The sequence below is a fragment of the Amblyomma maculatum genome, chromosome 2 (assembly GCF_055883805.1).
Source record: "Amblyomma maculatum isolate TAMU_Amacu chromosome 2, ASM5588380v1, whole genome shotgun sequence".
Classification (NCBI taxonomy): Eukaryota; Metazoa; Arthropoda; class Arachnida; order Ixodida; family Ixodidae; genus Amblyomma; species Amblyomma maculatum.
Genome location: NC_139345.1, coordinates 225,078,718 through 225,099,542, shown reverse-complemented (window position 1 = coordinate 225,099,542; position 20,825 = coordinate 225,078,718). Strand labels below are relative to the sequence as shown.

Sequence of the window (20,825 nt, the reverse complement as noted above, 5' to 3'; positions counted from 1 at the left end):
AGGCAAAAACGCAGCGTGCCTACACTGCGCCAAGCGATGTAGCCTTCAAAACCAGTCCGCGCATGCAAATATCTGAAGCGTAAGCTTTCCTTGTGCGTAGAAATTGTTTGATCTATGCCTAGAGAGTAGTTCAGCATTTTAATACCTGAATACTGCTGGAATTACCTGGCGAAGAGCGCTACATTGGCTTCCTTCTCAGTGGCCTAAACAGCACGCGGCTACGGTGGGCGACTGTAGCAGCGTTGGGCTGTAGTGACTGATTAAATTAAACAAAAACGAGAAATCACAATGTATAAGAAAAACTAATATATAGTGAACACTGTTCAACTTCCGGGCCTATCGTTAGCGCATGCAAGAAAGATGATATGAATGATTAGAAATACGCTTTTCATGTATATGACGACTATTTTGAAGGGGACGTTTTCTGCTGCTCCAAGCACCTTCACTCTAAAGAACAATATTACCGGCAACTATACTGAACTAGAAATCATATTTTTAGCTCACTGTACCAGCAACTTAAGTCATAGAAGTTCACTCAATAAGAAGAACTCAATCTTCTAGTTCTTTGTAACATATTCGCCTAGTGGGCACGCTGGCAACTTGTTTTATCCTGCTCGATAAAAAAACGTTCGTCGTCTATTTAATCGCACAGACGTAGTCAGGGTCATTCACAGGTTAATATATACATGAAGGCTTAATGCTGGTTTTTTTTTCTATGAGCACGAATGCAATGTTCTCCAGTCTCCACGATGTCCACGATCACTTGCAGGGCAAATGATCTGCAGAGCATTTTTTTAATATATTGTAAAAAATTTTATTGAAATACGCGTCATCTTATTCTGCTTATTTTTCATCCCTCAAACCCAATTCAACTTTGGGACATTAAACTTAGAGCTGGTTGTACGCGGTTAATTCGTTCCACGATCACTTGCAGGGCAAATGATCTGCAGAGCATTTTTTTAATATATTGGAAAAAATTTTATTGAAATATGCGTCATCTTATTCTGCTTATTTTTCATCCCTCAAACCCAATTCAACTTTGGGACATTAAACTTAGAGCTGGTTGTACGCGGTTAGTTCGTTCGTTATGATCTCAATGACTTCAAAAATAAAATTTAATACTCTGAGAAATAGCGCTGCTTGACTTTGTCCGGATCCTAACGATGTTCATTCGATTTCTTTGACCGTTGATGAAGCGTGCGTCACTGTTTGAAATTCAGGAAAGTAAAAACAGATAAAAGCTTCAAACTCTCGGCCTGTTTCGGCAATATCGCGCTGGAGTGACTCCTCAAGGTAACTGCAGTTGCCTTCGCAGCAGCTTTTGTGTCCTTTTCTGTACGAAAATATGCACAGGTAGTACCGCAGATTGTGTAGAACAGCGCGAAAAAAAACAAAACGACAGGGACGAAGGAAGACAACAAGACGAGCGCTGACTTTCAACTGACAAGTTTATTGCATGCCTGCATCCATATATATGAACACGTTCACACAATCCACACAATCCTTCGTCCGTTTTTTTTTTTTTCGCGCTGTTCTACACAATGGAATACCAACATGCCCAAGCTTCTGTTTTAACGTAGTACCGCAGATTAGAATAACGGCCTGGGGGGCGAGTTGGTGCATGATGGAATTGAACGGCGGCGCAACACGGAAACGGACACAGACAAGAAGGGGACACCACATGCGCACACTACCAACTATTTATTAAACGGAAAGGTGGCATATTTATATGTCCATCTCAAGCATCAGACTCATCGCCACAGTCCGCTCCAAACCCAACACGTGAACGCCGAGCAGCACCAACAGGAAATCAGACAAGATATTTCTAGCCTCAGTAGATAAACTATCAAAAACGGGAAAAAAATTTTTTTTTAAACGGAAGGCAGGCCATATCTCATAGCAAATGCAGTGTGGACCGAAAACAGCAGAGTAAGACATGATAAGCGACCATCCCGAACCCTAACAAATAAAAAATAAAACGATAAAACAATCGTAGCAAAAGCAGAGTCAAAACAGTTAAGCAAAACCAGTCAGAACCCTAAGCCAACCACAAAAGACGATCGTAGCAAAAGCAGAGTCAAAACAAATGAAGCAAAAGCAGTCAAAAAAAAAAAAACCAGGCCAACAACAACAAAAGATGATCATAGCAAAAGCAGAGTCAAACAAAGGAAGCAAAAGCAGTCAAAAACCTAAACCAACACCAACATTCGTAGCTCAAGGAGAGTCAAAGAAATGAAGCAAAAGCAGTCAAACACAATCGTATACCAAAGGCATAGTCAAAAAAGGGGGAGCAAAAACAGTCAGGAACCTAGAAGCAACTAAAAACGATCGTAGCAAAAGCAGAGTCAAAACAAAAGATACAACAGCGGTCAAACCTAAACAACAGCAACAAAAAGCACTGGTAGCAAATGCAGAATCAAACGAGCGACGAAATTAACAACCCGCCTAACTAAACATCACAAGGCAGTTAAAAATTCCGGGCTTAAAGTCGCACAGTGCATGCCGTCACAAAAAATTATCAAGGAATGAAACTTCATTTCTACGGAGGGATACAGACGAGTCGCTAACACAAATGCTACCCTTCTTTTTGGTCATAAAGGCTTCAAGAATTTCCCGTGCCACCTGATCGCGACTCCTGCCCAGAATCCTTATACCGTTAAGCATTGGCTCACAGTTACATTCTTTGCAATGGGTAGACAAATTTAACCCGCCTCCATTTTCTAACGATTTCTCATGCTCCCGTGCTTGGCATTCACGTGTTGGGTTTGGAGCGGACTGTGGCGATGAGTCTGATGCTTGAGATGGACGTATAAATATGCCACCCTTCCGTTTAATAAATAGTTGGTAGTGTGCGCATGTGGTGTCCCCTTCTTGTCTGTGTCCGTTTTCGTGTTGCGCCGCCGTTCAATTCCAGTACCGCAGATGAATGTAACTCGCGGTTTCCTAGCTGCATTCGATTAAGATCATATGCGCACGGAATATCAAAACGTGAACGAGCTGCAGGCGTTTGTTATTGCGCTATTCGTCGTGTGGCCGAAAAGCAATTACGACAATTAAGAGTTGCAAACAACCTGATCAAGTTTCAGTGCAGAAATGCAAGGCACGTTAGTTGCCAAGGCAATCCGTCGCCGAAGAGTGTACAACGGTCGCGCTCAATGCCTCTGTCATTCGCTCTCATCTTTATCCGACCGCAAGAAGCAAGTGAAAACGGGTACCATTTTCTTTTTTGTGCCTTGTGGCGCAACCAACCGCACCACACATTGCAGGAATATGGGGAATTATGCTCGAAAGCGCAGCAAGCGCCGCGCATCCAATGCAGACGGCCCATGCTTTTGCCTACACCACGAAAGTCACTGCTGTCATCAGCGCCGCCACATCTCCACTGACGTCACGGGCTGACGCTTGTCTATACTTTTGATTATATCACAGTCATCTCAGTTATTGTAGTCAATCATGGGGAACCACATACAAAACATATTTGTCTCCATTGTTGAGATTACAAAAATGTGCCTTCGGATAGTTCTAACAATGACATTTTTGACGCAATACAAATTATGCCGTTCACAAGCTTACGCGACTACAAAATATCTCTTATTGTTAATAATATTGTTACACCGAAAGCCTTCGTGGAAAACGGGACGTCGGGAACACCATGTCAGCAGTCAGTCGTCACTGGCTCAGCGTGCACACCACTTCCTCTTTCTTCTTCCCTAGCGCATCTTCATCTTCCTGGCAGCCGTTACCCTGCGCAGCCGAAGCCCGCCGGAGAGTTATGAGGTTTCAAGAGAATGCCAGGGCTTCACCGCGCAATGTGGGACAGTTCTTTTTTTTTTTTCCGACTGACGGCCTGTCGCAGTGAGGCGTGCAGTCTTGTAGGTCACATCACTGATGCGATTAATTAAGGTCCATCGTAGTGAGCCAACAGTTTCAGGTGAAGGCCACGTCTTCGTAGCGGTCGCCAAATCCAGACAGCATCGCCCGAGGAGCAGGTGACATGCCGGCGGCGCTTATCGCAGCGTTCCTTGAAGCGTTCTTGCGACGCAATGGTCCGCAGGCACGCCAGTCGTCGAGCTTCTTCTGCAAGGCACAGGGTCTTAGCAATGCAGGGCTCGTCGCTTAGGGAAAATGGTAATATGGTATCCAGGGTGTAGCGTAGTGGCCGGGCGTACAGAAGAAAGGGCTATAACCCGTAGTCTCATGAGTCGCCGTATTAAAAGCACATGTGACAAAAGGCAGGATGGTGTCCCAGTTCTTGTGGTCCGCAGCCACGTAATCATATTTGTCAATGTCCTATTTATGCGCTCTGTCAAACCGTTTGTTTGTGAGTGATAGGGTGTGGAGTGGCGAAAATTTGTTGCAGATAGAGGCAGGAGCTCCTCGACAACATCTGTCGTGAACTGAGGGCCCCGGTCACTTATTATAACCCGCGGTGGTCCATAGCGTAAGATCACTGAGCGGAGCAGAAACAGCGAAACTTGATGGGCTGTAGCTTATGGGATAGCCACCATTTCGCAGAACCTAGAAAGATAATCAGCGCGAACGACAATCCAGCGGTTACCAAAGCAAGACTTTAGAAATGGACCCAGCAGATCGATGCTGACTTGCTCAAAGGGCACGCTGGGAGGTGGCACAGGGTGCAACAGCCCAACGGGAGCAACAGTAAGGTGTTTGTGGTGCTGACATTGTGTGCAACTAGCCACATATCTCAATGGTCAATCGCATTTTAGGCCAATAAAAGCGTTGTTGGGCGCGGCGGAGCATCCGAGCTGATCCGAGATGTGGGATCGTCGTGCAGTACGCACAAAACAGATGAACAGAGGCTTTGGGGAATTACAAGTAATAAACGTGGGCCCACTGAAGAATAAATCTTCTTCCGCAGGATACCATCGCGCACACAAAAATGGCTGATACCTCGACGGGTCTGCGGGGCATTGTAGAGAGGCGTGAGGTCCGGATCTTTCTGCTTTTTGGATTTAAACACTTGAAGGTCCAGAAACTGCAACCACAACAAAAATATAATCATCGAAGTAGTCAGCGTCACACTCGGTGGCTAGAGGAAGACGTGATAGACAGCCTGCGTCGACCACTCTTACACACCACCTCAAAGGTATACTCCTGGAGGCCACGGGTTGACAAGCCAGCAGAGAGAGTGATGGTCTATTACAATTCTGAATGGGCGGCTGTGTAAGTGCGACCGAAACCGCTTGATGCTGAAGACCACTGCTAGGCATTCCTGCTCAGTAACAGCGTAGTTCAGTTCAGGCTTGCTTAAAGTATGGCTTGTGTATGCAATAACAAGTTCTTGCTCAATGCAGCACTGAACCAAAAAAGCTCCAATGCCAATGCCACTCGCGTCGGTGTGAATTTCTGTCGGCGCTGCAGGGTCAAAGAGGTGTAGAATCGGGTGCGATGTTAACTGAAACCAGCTGATGAAAGGAGGCTTCACATTCGCAGGTCCATTCGAAAGAGGTGCCTTTATTTAACAGACTTCACTTCACTTTATTCCCCTTAAATTACCAGCGGGGCGGCGATATCAGCAAAGCGGTGTACAAAACGAAAATAAGAACATAACCCCAAAAAGCTGCGAAGCTCTGACAGTTTGGGGTGGCTTAAACGATTCGATAGCTTCCGTTTTCTGGGGATCAGGTCACACAACATGTTCATTAAGATGTCTGAGCACCACTGCCTGCCGCTCGCCAAACGGGCACTTCTTGGAATTAAGAATAAGGCCGGCGTGAAGCAAACAGTCCAGGACAACAGCTATGCGTTCGATGTGTTCACTGAAAGTATTTCCAAAAATAACTACATCATCTAGGTAACACATTATTGTGCCTGGGTGAGCCACCAGAATTTCGCTCAACTGAGTGTCGGGCTTCTCCTGCTGACACCCTCTTTGCCTGCTCCAGTGCTGCTCCTCAAGGCAGCGGTGCATTGCCAGGGAGCATCGGTAGCACCGGGCGGCCTACATGATTAGACAAATCTGGAATGCCAGACACCCAGACGCTGTTTCCCTGGTGGAGAGTCGCCTTCGCACCGCGGGAGATTTGAAGCGAGCGATCAGCACGCTCGCTGATTGGACCTCTCGGGCCACCGTCACGTGCTGCCTCCGGATTGGACAATTTGAGTGCTACTGACTTTTCCACGCTATATAAACGAGCGCACTGCCTCCGGAGAGCGAGACATTAACGAGTGTTTATCGAGTGCCTTGCCACTCACAAGGAGGGGACGCGCCATAGTCTTCCCGGCCGTCACTGTGCGACTACAGTTGTGTTTAGCTGCTAGCCCTTGGCCCCCGTATTCATCTCTCCTTGTATTCATCTCTCCAACACTGACTCAGTTTCATCGCTACTGCCAAGGGAGCAGGCAGCTCTCGTTCACGTAACGGGTAACGTGAGCTACGGGCCATACTTACTTCGGCACAACATACAAGTGTCTCCTTTTAAACCCCGACGCACCGTGTCCATAAACCTTTCAAAAGTTGCAGGCGCATTTTACAAAGTCCGAAGGGCATTACATTGAATTCAAGAAGTCCATCTGGCGTGACAAATGCCGTTTTTTTCGTATTATCAGGGTGCCCAGGTATCTGCCAGTATCCGGATCTTAAATCGACGCAAGAAAAATAAGAGGGGCAGAAAGGCAACCTATGACTTCATCTGTGAGAGGGAAGGGATACACGTCTTTCTTGGTGATGATGTTCAGACATCGATAATCTAAACAGAACTTCCATGTACCGTCCTTCTTGCCCACAAGAATTACAGGAGCCGCCCAAGGACTGTAAAACTCCTGAATGTCCCCCTTGTGGAGCATTTCTTGGACTTGTTCGATGATCTTGTGCTCGGATGCTGATATTCTATAAAGTTTCCAGTGGAGCAGGCAAGAAGAAGCAAGGGTTGATGATAGCTTAAAATGGAATAAATTCGCTTTTTCTTGCAATTTCATGGGAGAACGCGAGTGATGTCTTTTTCTCTATGCTGCAACCTCTTTTATCGCAGGGTGCAATCCAGTTTTTAATATTATTACATTTCTCAATTAAGACAAAAATTAACAATACTACATTTTTGAAGAAGATTTTTCTAATGTGCACCAAGTAAAATCATAAGCAAAAAAGCTTGGCAGCATGGCAAAAACTTGCCCATCACATGATTTCACTGAACATAAAAAATGGTCATGGGGCCTCAATTACCATTCTTATCTGAACGCACCCTTACACATACGTAGGACTGTTCGTATTAGGATAAAACCCAATTTTTACCCCGTTTTTGCACCTCAAACAGGTTCCTAACAAATAGTGTTTAACCCGAATTTTCCCGATTTCTGGAACTGTGCCCACAGAATTTGTTGAAAGCTCGTATGAAAGCACCAAAGCAGAAGCTACTCGAGCGATACTTTCTGATAAAAAGGTTCTTTATGCGAAGGCAGACTTTATGAGAGATGCACTTGAGCCACTTCTAGATGTCCAGAAAACGCCTGCAAGCAGAAAACTTCTGATTGCAAACTTCGATTACCTGGTAAACGTTAAGCTACAGTAGACCATCAATGAGTTTCTACAATGATCGGTAAAAGAGATAGAGCAAAAGCTGTTTTGTCTATGTTACTAAGAGCAGTGCCACATTAGTAAAAACTTGAGAAAAGTTTGCACGAAAATGTCCACAAAACGAGGCTGCACTCTGAAACCAAACATCTCAGACAAAGAAGAAAACCAGTTGACAATGTGGAAACTTGTGCCTTACTCGATCCATTCCCCACCTCCCCATTCACCCTCTCCCCTTGTCCTTTTTCAATAAGCCAAAAGAATAGAGGTCCGTTCGATTCACCTGCATTATGTGAACTGGTTCAGGTTCACATGGTGCTTCACTTCGCCATTCGTTTCAGCGATGCAACATGGCGCCCTCTGCACCACGCCGTTTGAGCAGGTCGAGTTCATGAAAAGTTCAGCAAAACTGTGCACCTCCTCAGCGATCAGTGCCGAAATGATGCAGCTGCAGCCGCCGCATGAAAGCAGACGACCACTTGCGCGATGATGGCTTGCGTGTTCTGATAAACAGTGAAGCGACCCTAGTTATTCCACTCGTCAACGAGAATGGTGCCCGTGTTCGTCAAAGAACGCCGACTTCAAACCATGTCTAACAAGTAAGCACGTGCATGCGTTACGGTTCATGCTGACTTCAATTGTAGATCAAAGTTGTTTGCGCTTCGTGCCAGCTGCTGCATGGCGCATGCATCGAGGCTGGTTCATGTCAATCCTTCATCACAATATGTTATTTGAAAGTTGATCTTATCCAGCATGTTGGCGCTAGTTGATGTGAGTGGCAACATAATTCACAGCTAGCCGACCACAAGAATGTGGTTGGCTTTTGTTCATATATGCATCGCATACTCATGAATGAATGAATCCTATCATGCCGCTGAGATCAACGGCGCTAATCACCTCAACCATGAAGATTTTCAAATAGCACATCGCAGTAAGCATGTGTTGTGCAAATGCATATATATATATATATATATATATATATATATTGTTACGCCGCGTAGCGGCGCACTGAGAAGCGGCAGAAGCAGCAGAAGAAGCGGAGGAAGCGAGGTGCATGCAGACTGTTCCGGGTTTTTCTGAGCCGTGTGCGTCCGTTCACCTGTATTAAAACCATTTTGTCCGTTACATTTGGTGCTAGGCGTTGGATAAAAACGTTCTGGATCCCCCAGTACCTCGTCGCAGCCGTTGGGTAGCAGGTTTGCCACCTTTATCTCCTCAACAGTACATTTCAATGGCTACCACCCGCACGACGCAGACTCATGAACAGCGACCTGAAGAGACGACGGCCTTTCCCCACCAGCGAGAGCCGCGTACGTTCCACGGTGAGCCCGAAGATGACGTTGAGGAATGACTCCGACACTACGAAAGATGCAGCAAGTACAACCGCTAGAATTCGATCGCGCGTCTGTACAATGTTGTCTTCTTCCTCGCTGGCAAGGCCCTGACGTTTGATAACCACGAAGAAATCCTGACGACCTGGGACCGATTTGTTGAAGAAATTACGAAGTCCTTTGGGGATACCCTTGCGAAGGAGGAACGCGCTGAGCATCAGCTTTCCCAGAGAGCCCAGCTGCCCGGTGAGATATGCACACGTTATATCAAAGAAATATTGAAACTTTGTCGCATTGTAAACCGGCAGATATCAGAAGAAGACAAGGTAGGGCACCTTCTCAAGGGGATTGCTGAGGATGTGTACAACTTCCTTATTTCGCGGGACACCCTTGCCACAGTTGCAGATGTCATCAAGCAGTACCGGGCATTTCAGGCGTTAAAGGCACGTCGCATAGCGCCCAAATTTGGCCGTCTTTCGAATGTGACAACTGTTGCCGGTATCGACATTCCGGAGGCAGAAGACATCGCTTCTATGGTCAGGAGGATTATACGCAAGGAGCTGGATATTCAGCGGCAACGTACAAATTTCGATGTACCCTACTACCCAACATCGAGGTCCGTATGGGAACAATGCACGCCATGGGCTGCACAAAATAACGGCCAACCATTTTCCAACAACGGCGTGGAGCGGACCCTGCAACCAAAATCGCACCCTTATTTCCAGCAGCGTCCAGCCCATCCGGATGAAGTGCTTCGTGGTGCTCCTCGTCGCCCTTCTGTCGCCCTATCTCGGCCTCCAAGGGATCCTGAGGTGAACTACCAGAGCCACCAGCCACCCGTATGTTACGGCTGTGGGGGCAGCGGACATATCTTCCGCTTTTGCCCACGCGTCAATTTACCTGACCCCTGTCCAGCGAGCACCGCGCTTAACGAATGGTGCCCAGTAGGAGCAGCAGCCACCCGCTACCTTCTATCGGCCCTCTTACCCTCAACGCCGTGCACGGAATGACTCCCCTGTGTTCGATCGCAGCATCACTCCCCCACCACAGCGACAACCCCGTTCGCCATCCCCACATCGCCGCTTTGTTTCTCCACCGCTGGAAAACTAGGTGGTGCAACCGATGGAGCTAAGGTCGCCAGACGATCAATTTCACGCATACCTCTACCTATCGTCATGCTAAAGAACAAAGTGTCAGTGTGTGTAGACAATGTTAAAACGGATGCTTTAGTAGACACTGGTGCCGCTGTGTCAGTTATGAGCCTTTCATTTAAGAACCACCTTTGACAGAAAGTTATGTTTGTGTGGGACAAAAACACTACGTTTTGTGGAGTTGGGGGTGAAACTTTAGTTCCGGTTGGCCTGTGCTCAGTTTCAGTTGTAATTGGTGACGAGTGCTATAGGATAGAATCCGTTGTATTGAGACGTGCCACGCATGACGTTATCTTGGGTGTTGACTTTTTGCGCGAGTGTGGTGCGACTTTAGACTTTAGTGCCGGTGAAATTTGTTTGCAGCCGAACATTATCCCCGCATTAGTAGATAACATGTCTCAGAGTCATCAAGGAGTTCTCGCCTTGAAGGAAGATGTGCAGCTGCCTGCGATGACGGCGACGTTTCTCCCCGTGAAGTCATCTGAATCCTTCATGGGTAAACATTCAATAGTCATCGAGCCAGATGTCTCAAATGGAGCAAAAACAAAATATTTTGGTGCCACGCTCCGGTCGTGGAGGCGGTGGATGGTCGCGCATAGGTATGCGCGACCATCCTCCGCCTCCACGACCATCCTCCGCCTCCTGGGCTGTGAACGTGTCAGAAGAGCCTGTTCGTCTTACTTCTGGTTTGACACTTGCGAGATTTGAGAATTATGTGACTCATACCGTTGGAATTATTTCCGATTGCAGAGGAGCCGCGAAAGACAAGTCTGAATATTGTGCTGAGTTTGAGAGCATGGTCAACAAATCTCTCCCATCTAGTGAACGTCGTATTCTACAAGACATTTTGACAACTCATGCCCAAGTGTTCGACTTTGCCTCAAATGGATCGAGTAGCCCTTTCCCTGCTTCTCGGCTACAGTACAAAATTAACACAGGAAGCGCACCCCCTATTTGCCAAAAACCTTACAGAGTCTCCCCGACAGAGCGCAAGATAATTCCAGAACAGGTGGACGAAATGCTGCACAAAGGAACCATCCGAGAATCTTCCAGTCCGTGGGCCGCATCAGTGATCCTGATGCGAAAAAAAGATAATTCTTGGCGATTTTGTGTAGACTACCATCGTTTGAATGCAGTAACAAAGAAAGACGTATACCCGTTACCTCGCATTGATGACGCTGTCGACTGTCTGCATTCGGCGTCATACTTCTCCTCTGTTGATTTGCGATCTGGTCATTGGCAAATTCCTCTACATCCATCCGACCGTGAGAAGACTGCTTTTGTAACACCAGATGGTTTATACGAATTTAATGTAATGCCCTTTGGATTGTGCAACGCTCCCCCGACGTTCGAGCGATTTATGAACACTATCCTTCGTGGCCTCAAATGGGAAATATGCACGTGTTACCTTGATGTTATCATTTTTGGAAAGACCTTCCAAGAGCACAATGAGAGGCTCCATAAAGTTCTTGAATGCATTGGCAAAGCGGGCCTCATTTTGAATTCGAAGAAGTGCCATTTTGAAGAGCGACAAACTTTGGTTCTTGGGTTCCTCGTCAACGAGGATGGTATCAGGCCGTATCCACAGTACGCTGCACAGGATTGCTGCAGTACGCCACTTCGAAACTCCACACACCCTGAAAAGTCTTCGGAGCTTTCTTGGCCTCTGTTCTTATTTTCGTCGCTTCATTGCTGGTTTTGCGCAACTTTCCCACCCCCTTACTTCTCTACTGCACAAGGATTCGCAATTTGTGTGGACCCCAGAGTGCGAATCCTCTTTCAATCGGCTCAAGTCTGCTCTAACTTCAGCACCACTGCTGCGCCACTTCGACCCTTCTGCTGTGACTGAGGTCCACACTGACGCCAGTGGCGTCGGTCTTGAGGCGGTGCTTGTGCAGCTGCATAGTGGGGCTGAACACATTGTTGCATAAGCCAGCCGCACGTTGACAAAATGTGAACGGAACTACACAGTTACCGAATTGGAGTGCCTCACAGTTGTGTTCGCTGTGCACAAGTTTGGACCATACCTATATGGACGCTACTTCACCATAGTTACTGACCACCATTCGCTATGCTGGCTCATCGGACTTAACAATCCATCTGGTCGTCTGGCGCACTGGGCATTACGCCTGCAAGAATACAACTTTGGTGTCACGTACAAGAGTGGACGACATCACAGTGATGCAGACTGCTTGTCACGGCACCCATTGCCGACTTCCGTTAACGATGAAGACGGCCTCGACGGGCGTTTAGCCTCAATCGCGTCGACGTTTCCTAGTATGGTGACCTTTAGGAGAGAACAACGCAACGACCGGTCACTACAGCCTCTTATACAAGAGGCAGAAGGAAGAGCAGAGTCAACGCAGTTTACTATCGAAGATGGTGCTTTGTTCAAGAACTACTCAGTTGACGGTGCTGCCCTCCTTTTGGTCGTCCCAAAAAGTCTCCGTGCACTAGTTTTGCATGCCATGCACGATATTACCTCTGGACATCTAGGCTTCTGTCGTACCCTGCACCGAATTCGCCAGTGTTTTTATTGGACACAAATTTATATAAATTTATATGTTGCGACATGTGAAAAATGCCAACAACTTAAGGCACGCACCACCACGCTGGCCAGACCTTTACAACCCGTCAAGCCACCTACCTCACCTTTTGAAAAGATTGGAATTGACCTGCTCGTTCCTTTTCTAAGGACTGTAGGTGGCTGCCACTGGGTTATCGTCTGCGTTGACTATCTTACCAGATACGCAGAGACTGCTGCTCTCGCTACCGCAAAGGCTGCTGATGTTTCGTCGTTTCTTTTGCATTCCGTTATTCTTCGCCATGGCGCACCCCGTGTTATTATAAGTGATCGTGGTCGGCAACTTACTGCTGATATTGTCGAAGAAATGCTCAGACTTTGTGGTTCACACTACCGACACTCGACACCGTATCATCCGCAGACCAACGGTCTCACCGAGCGCACCAACCGCACCTTGACAACCATGCTGTCCATGTACGTCTCGTCTGACCATCGCAACTGGGATTCAGTGCTACCGTATGTGACGTACGCTTACAACACTGCAAATCATGAAGTTACCGGCTATTCTCCTTTCTATTTACTCTATGCAAGAACTCCCCATGTTTTCTTAGACATCATCTTCCCATTTTCCCCCAACGACGATGCGTCTCTTTCCCAGATACTATGCCGTGCTGAAGAAGCCCGTCGTATAGCCCACTTACGCACACTAGCTTCTCAAAAACCGCTCAAAAGAACACTACGATCTGCATCATCGTACAGTTGCTTACTACGCTGGAGACTACGTCTGGCTTTGGACGCCTATGCGCAAGCAAGGATTATATGAGAAGTTCCTCTGCAAGTACGATGGCCCTTTCGTAGTGTTGGACCAACTGAATGACGTGAATTACGTTATCGCCAAAGTCACGACGGATAACCGCCGATCCCACAAGGCACAAGTTGTTCACGTGGCTTGCATGAAGCGCTGCCATCTTCGATCTACTCAATTTTCTAGAGGACGAGAATCATTTGTCCGGGGGGAATTGTTACGCCGCGTAGCGGCGCACTGAGAAGCGGCAGGAGCAGCAGAAGAAGAAGTGGAGGAAGCGAGGTGCGCGCAGTTTGTTCCGGGTTTTTCTGAGCCGTGTGCGTCCATTCACCTGTATTAAAACCATTTCATCCATTACAATATATATATATATATATATATATATATATATATATATATATTGTGATGTCAGAAATGGAGATAAGAGAAGAGGAGGTCGACGGAAAAGCGGCTCGTGATGGGACTCGTGAGTGAACACAGCTGGGCCTTCGACGTTCGTCCTGCGTCAATTCCGAAGACTGATTTCCAGCTTGAACCACGCCGAAGTCGCCGTCTTGCTTGCTGCTGCCATCTGTGCCTACAATGTCTGTTGACAGCAACACTCCGATGTTCGTGCCTAGCAGCTCATGGCAGCATCACCGGGAGCCGTGTTCGTTCAAGGGCTCATCCATCGAAGACGTGGATGAGTGGCTCACTCACTACCAGCGGGTGAGCAGTTACAATAAGTGGGACTTTTCCACCCAGCTCGCTAACGTGGTCTTCGCTCAACGACACAACCCTAACATGGTGCGACAACCACGAGGATACTTTCACCACCTGGGACCGCTTTGTAAAAGAGATAAAAAAATGCTTTGAAGATTCTGACACGAAGGAGAAGCGAACTGAACAAGCGCTCTCTCAAAGAGCTCAGGTTTCTGGAGAAACATGCACGAATAGATCGAGGAAGTCTTGAAGCTGTGCAAGCTTGTCTCTGCTCACATGACTGAAGATGTCAAAGTTGGCCATCTCCTTAAGGTATGTCACCACCTTTGAAAAGGCATTTTTTTTGTAAAAATGACATTTTTTCTTTTTTAGATTTAGAGAGTCCCCAAACATTCAAGAATGTTTTGCAGCAAGAATCATGTTCGTATCTTATTTAGTTCAAAAGTTATAGCTAACTGCCCAACAGATGATGAACAGTTCCGAAACCGAAACTGATGTGGTTTGGTAACAGAAATTGATAACTCAACGATAATCTACGGCGCATATTGAAACTTTTCTGTTATGTCTTAGTCTCATATGTAAAAGATTTTTAAAGACAATTTGTAAGGCTTTGTTTTTTTTTTAATATTTCTTTAAATTTCAGCAAGGGGGGTGCATGACGCTACTAACGTCTCTGTTTTTAATCCGTGTTTTTCACAAAACTTGCTTTCTTGCACTTTCTTGTTGTGCAAACAGTTGTAACTTTGAACTGAAGGAACATTTTTCAATGAAACTTTGCACGCTTGTTTCTCTATTACCAACCTGTGCAATGAACTAGGATGAATGAAATCGAATGGTAAGTTTTGATGTAATCATGTTTTATGCCAAAGAATGCAAACAAAAATGACACATTTGTTTGTTTTCTTTGGAATTTTTTGTATAACATGATTCCCAATTATCGGATGGCAAAGATCCTAGTTAGTTGCACAGCCTGGTTATTTGGCTAACTCTGTGCCAAAAAGTTTAGAATTTCTGCACTCCATTGGCTAGTCATGAGTGTTTGCGTAACAGCCATGTTTGGACCATTTTTCGTCAATAACTAATTCTAGCATCATTTTTTAAACTCCTTTTTGCTTTTGAATATCATATAAAACGATGCTTTATAAGGCCAGTGTGAAATAAAAATTTAAAGGTCAAAATTTAAAAACATTGTGAAAAAGGTGGTGACATACCTTAAAGAATTTGCCGAAGATATCTATAATTTCCTTATCGGCAAATCAAGCCTTCATTCAATGGCTGACGTGATCTAGCATTGCCGCACGTTCGAGACACTGAAAATGTGTTGGATAACACCCAAGTTCGAATGTTTGGCTGGTGTGACGTAGGTGGCTGTTGTTGAAGCTGCTGACATAACATCGTCTGGCGATTTGGCCTCCACGATCCATCAGATCGTTTGCGAAGAAGTAAGCCGGTCACTAGAACAAGCTTGGGGCTCCTCAGCGCTGCCCCCGTGTGTATGGGAGGTGTGTATGTGTTACTTGGACGATGTCGTGATTTTCGGGAAGACGTTCAGCGAGCACAATGATCGTTTAGCTCTTGTGCTGGACTGTATGTGCAAAGCTGGCCTCGTACTGAACTCAAAGAAGTGTCATTTTGGAGCATGCCAAACGCTAGTTCTCGGACATCTCGTCGATAAAGACGGCGTCAGACCTGATCCTGCAAAGGCAGAAGTGGTCGCCTCTTTCAAGCCACCCTAAAAAACTACGGAGTTTCCTAAGTTTGTGTTCATGCTTTCGGCGTTTTATTTACCGCTTTGCTGATATCGCATGACAAGCCTACTTCATAAAGATGCAGCTTTCGAGTGGACATCTGAGTGTGACTACGCCTTCCGCCATCTGAAATTTCTGCTCACGTCGCAACCTGTGCTCCACCACTTCGATCCTTCAGCAGCTACAGAACTGCATACCAACGCAAGTGGCATTGGAATTGGAGTGGTTCTTGCCCAGCACTGCGACAGCAAAGAGCACGTCATGGCGTACGCAAGTCGCTCCCTTAGTAAGCTGGACAGCAATTATACTGTCACAGAAGAGGAATGCCTCACTGTCGTTTTTGCCACTCAATGTTTTCGTTCATATCTTTATGAACGCCCGTTTACCGTTGTTACAGATCCCCATGCCCTCTGCTGGTTAATTAATCTCAGGGACCCGTGTGGCCGCCTTGCACGATGGGCCCTACGGTTACAAGAGTTTCACTTTACAGTCACATACAAAACTAGCTGTAAGCATGCTGACGCAGACTATCTTTCGCGCCTTCCTCTTTGTACAACGGAGTCAGCCGCTGATGATTTCGAGAACTGCGTCGCGTCGGTTCACCGGCTTTTCCTGACATACCCATGATTATAGAAGAACAGCGGAGAGATCCCAGCTTGGAACCTCTCTTCACAGTGGCTCAAGGTCAGTCAGGTGGCCAATTTTGCATGCGTGATCGCCTGCTCTGGAAGAAAAACTATTCCTCTGCGGGCCCCCGCCTTCTCTTGGTTGTTCCGAGGAGCCTATAGAATTCTATATTACAGGCCATGCATGACGACCCTAATTCCGGGCATCTTGGAACTGCGAGAACGCTCCACTGCACCCAGGAGCGTTTCTAATGGCCAAAAATGTGAACAACTACTGAGCGATACGTCGCCAGCTGCACTCGGTGTCAGCACTACAAACGTCCCACAAGCGTGACAGCAGGGCAACTTCACCCCATCACACCCCCCCGTGCACCATTTGAGCAAGTGGACGTTGATCTCCTTGGACCCTTTACCCACCAGCTGTGCAACTGGCATGGCTGCGTTTCTTCTCCACGACGTCATCCTGCTCCATGGTGCTCCACGCCAGCTGCTCACTGACCGTGGCCGTTGCTTTCTTGCTCGAGTAGTCGACGAAATTCTTCGGTACTGCTCCATTAAGCACTAATTCACCACCGCTTACCATCCACAAATGAACGGCCTCACCGAACGCCTCAACCGCTCGCTCACGGACATGCTGTCAATGTATGTATCGGATGATCCCCGTGACTGAGATGTTACTTTGCCATTTGTAACGTTCACATATAATTCCTTCCTTCAAGACACAATGGGCTAATCCCCCTTCTATCTCCTATAGGCCGAGACTCTCCCCTTCCATTTGACAGCGTACTGCCTCCCACCGTTAATGCCAGTTTCTATGTTCGTGACGCCATATCTCGAGCTGACGCTGCCCGTGTTATTGCTCGCCGCCGACTAGCTTCCTCCCGAAATTCCCAGAAACGCCGCCATGATTCTCGTCACCAGAACGTCCACTACTCTTCCGGCTCTCTCGTCTTGCTCTGGACTCCCGCTCGTAGAGTTGGGCTGTGTGAGAAGCTCTTGCCTCGCTACGCGGGACCCTATCATGTTTTACGGCCAGTCACGTCCGTGACATAAGAGGTCACCCCTGTGCATCCGCCGCAACGTACTGAGCCACGTACCGAGACCATTTTGTGCTTTTCGTGGGGAAGGGGGGGGGGGGGGGGGGGGGGGGTAATGTTACATATATGCCCTTCGTCGCTGGACGCTGAAGAAGACGACGATCTACAGTAGTGACACGGAAGGAAGACGAAGCTGTAGCAATGGTAGCTGGTGCTAATATCCAGTCTCTTATGTGATCACCTTGAAAAGTTCCCTGATCACACTGTAATTGCCACTGATGCGGTTGTGACTGCGCAGAAAGCAGCGTTTGGAATTTTTTCAGTCTCTTTCCTGGATTTTTCGGTGCGTGTCCTGGATTACACACCAATATTTTTAGCAAAATTTATGGAAAATTGGGCTAGCACTACTAAAAGTTCCCTGCAGTCAATCAAAAAATAATTTTTCTATCAGACTCTCTTTGTTTTTTTGTCACTGGAGTCAGCAAAGGATGCTCTGTTGAGCCGCTCACCATACTGGGGTGGGTGAAAGAAATACGCTTCATCTGGGTCCCCGGTCACAGTGGTATTTTCCAGAACGAGGTGGCAGATTTCCTGGCTAAATCAGCTCTTGATGCATCTGTTTCATTTACCATCCCTAATATCACCATTTTTGGAGTGTCCCATTTCCAGCGTTATCAACACCTAGCCGCTTCATGCAATGATCCTTTGCTATCTACAGCCGAATACCAGCATCTCATATACTCATGGAAAGTTCGTACATGTAAATCACGGCAGTGTGAGGTAACGATGACTCTCATGAGATGCAGGATTCCTCGCCTAAATTTTTATTTATGTAGATGCGGGATCAGCCCCACAAACCTTTGTGAAGCTTGCGGTGAGATTGAAAATATTGATCACTTCCTTCTCGTTCGCTGAAGGTTTTCACATCAGAGGAGGGCGCATCTAGAAACTCCAATTGCACACTTGGGATTTACGTTGTCGGTCCCGCTTCTACTCGCCTTCGGTGCGAGCGCGAAAGGATTTGCGTTGCCTCAAATTTCACACTACACTGCATCACTACATCACAGCTACGGACAGATTCCCTTGCTAATTGTATTCCAAATTTACAAACTTCCAAATTTTTGCTTCGTATTTTTCTTTCAACCAATTTTGTGATCTTAAATCTTATGTTTTTGTTTAGTTGACAATTACTTTGATGCACTAATTCAGTTTGTGTAGGACATTTGGCAGTCCACACTGAACCCTGGCCAATCCCCCTTCGTGGGTATGTGCCATATATCAAGGCAGAAGAAGAAGAAGAGAAGGTTGGCGCCTACCCGAACATTCACTCGTCATCAGCCGTTGCGTTCTCAAACTAACCTTCTTATCACGTATCAATATAAATGGTTACTCCGCAACTGTGTGTAAGAAGCCCTCCTTCCTGTTTGCTGTTCCTCCTGGGGCATAATCCGAAAGTCATTTTCGACTTACAAAAAAAAAATTGTATTTGATATTTATCGACCATAATATAAGTACAGTACATCTGGCGCCAATGCTACTCGCTCTTCAGAACCTCTGAACGAGGCCAACGTAGCCGTCAACTGCCAGGCATGGAAACGTGCACCCGCAAAAAAGAGACAGACGCTAGAGCTATTTGTCGTTTCGCAAAGAAGCTACATACGTGAAAATCCACAACACCGGCGTACTCCGGCAACGCGGGCGAAAGGGAAAGCGACAATTTACCTTGACGGCAGACATCTGGTGTGCGCCGTTTGCACCGTTTCTTCTGCCGGGGAGCTCTCACATGTCGCTGTATGTGGCTATTCGATCAACAGCCAAGACAGTCGACGCTTCTGGACAACTAAAATGGCATGACAAAGCCAGCAAAGCTCCCAACACCTTGCACGTCAAAACCATCAAAACTTAACTTGCGTTTCAAGCACGGTGGATTGGATTGGATTGAATTATTACTAAGGCTTCTCTTTTTTTTTTTATTTACGGCGGCCGGTATTGGTGCAATTTTGTTGGAATAAGCCAGAGTCGTTGCAACAAATAAGCCAGAGGCTCGTGAAAATAAGCCGAAGCATTTCGCTATGGGAGAGATTCTTTACACTCCGCTATCTTATGGGCGGAGCCATGACGTCACCTCATCGGCTTACGTCAGAAATAAAAAAAACAAAAACAAAAACCGGTGGAGGCGCTGCTGCTGCTGAGTTTTTAGAAATGTACCGAACGTTCAAGCAGGAAATAGCCAAAGAAAACATTTACGATAAGGCTACAGTGCTCTAGAATCTTGGGCAGTGTGTCGTCCGCGCCGGGGAACAATAGAGGAGCGCGGTCGCCGCCGCGATGAAAGCGCGCGTGACACCCAGGGGGCGCTGCCAGTAACAGGTGTGCCAAGGGGAGCGGTGCGCCTCATAGAGTTAATACAAAGACTAATACTGCATACAAAGTCTTTGTATTAACTCTATGGTGCGCCTAGCCGAGCTCGATTCGCTTGCATGCAAAGACGAGCGCAGACCGTCTTTGCGTATTGATTTGAGGAATTCGTGTTTCGTTGTTCTGCATGTTCTTCGCCGTTTGTTGCGCTTTCTTGGTGTGTTGCTGAAACCTCGTCTGTGTTCTCCACTTGGAACATCTAAGCAATGCGTGCACGACGACGGAAAGACGACGCGACACAAGGGACAGTGCCGGGCTGCAACAGCGGTTACAGCTTGTGCAAGGGAGTTCCTCTCTCTTCCGTGTATCCATCGACGCCGATCGCTGTGAGACTTTGTCACAGAACATCAAGAAAGCGGACAGAGTGCTGAACGAAGCAAGCGTTGTGTGTGAGCGCTTTTTTGAACAAGTTTTCATTCAGCGCACGTATAAAACAATCAACGGTGAACTAGAGTAGAGGCCGGTCACATACTTACTGATGACGCCGTTCCGATCATCTTTCCGGACGCACCAAAATATGTTTCAAAGTCGCTGCCAAAAAGAAAATGAAAGTCGGGAACATCTGTGAACAGACAATTCATGCAGCGAAGCGGAGACAGTGTTTACAAGCTAGCTCATGAAGAGCAGCCGACATCTGACGGCGACAGTCCCGAGGAGCCCAACAGGGGGGATTTTGCCAAGGAAAACGAATGTGCCGTCTTTGCCAAAAGTAACCAGGCTGCATGTTTTGCTTCTCACTTGTATTTAAAGCGAATGACCACTTTATCACAACTAGTTAAGAAGTGAGGACAGGTGCTCGCCTTTACATTTGAGATTTAGACCTTCAGAAGTTTAGTATGAATCCACTACTACATGGCTGAAAAGCAGATCCTGCAGCCTGGTTACTAAAACACCCGAAATGTGGTCAAGGATTGCCTTGCCACGCTGAGAAAAAGCTTTCCACTACGCCGAG

General features: G+C 46.9%; 1 protein-coding gene across 3 annotated transcripts in view; it reads right to left on the bottom strand.

Annotated features, from left to right (window-relative positions):
* gwl (serine/threonine-protein kinase greatwall) overlaps nucleotides 1-19,367 on the bottom strand; it is a 267,750-nt gene extending 248,383 nt beyond the window's left edge. For all 3 annotated transcript variants that reach the window (XM_084595827.1, XM_084595828.1, XM_084595826.1), the window contains exon 1: nucleotides 19,178-19,367. Coding sequence is in view for 1 of the 3 variants with exons in the window: in XM_084595826.1 (XP_084451952.1) it covers nucleotides 19,178-19,192 (15 nt within the window). In the remaining 2 variants the exon portion in view is untranslated. The remainder of the gene's footprint in view (nucleotides 1-19,177) is intronic.
* Nucleotides 19,368-20,825: the final 1,458 nt, after the last annotated feature.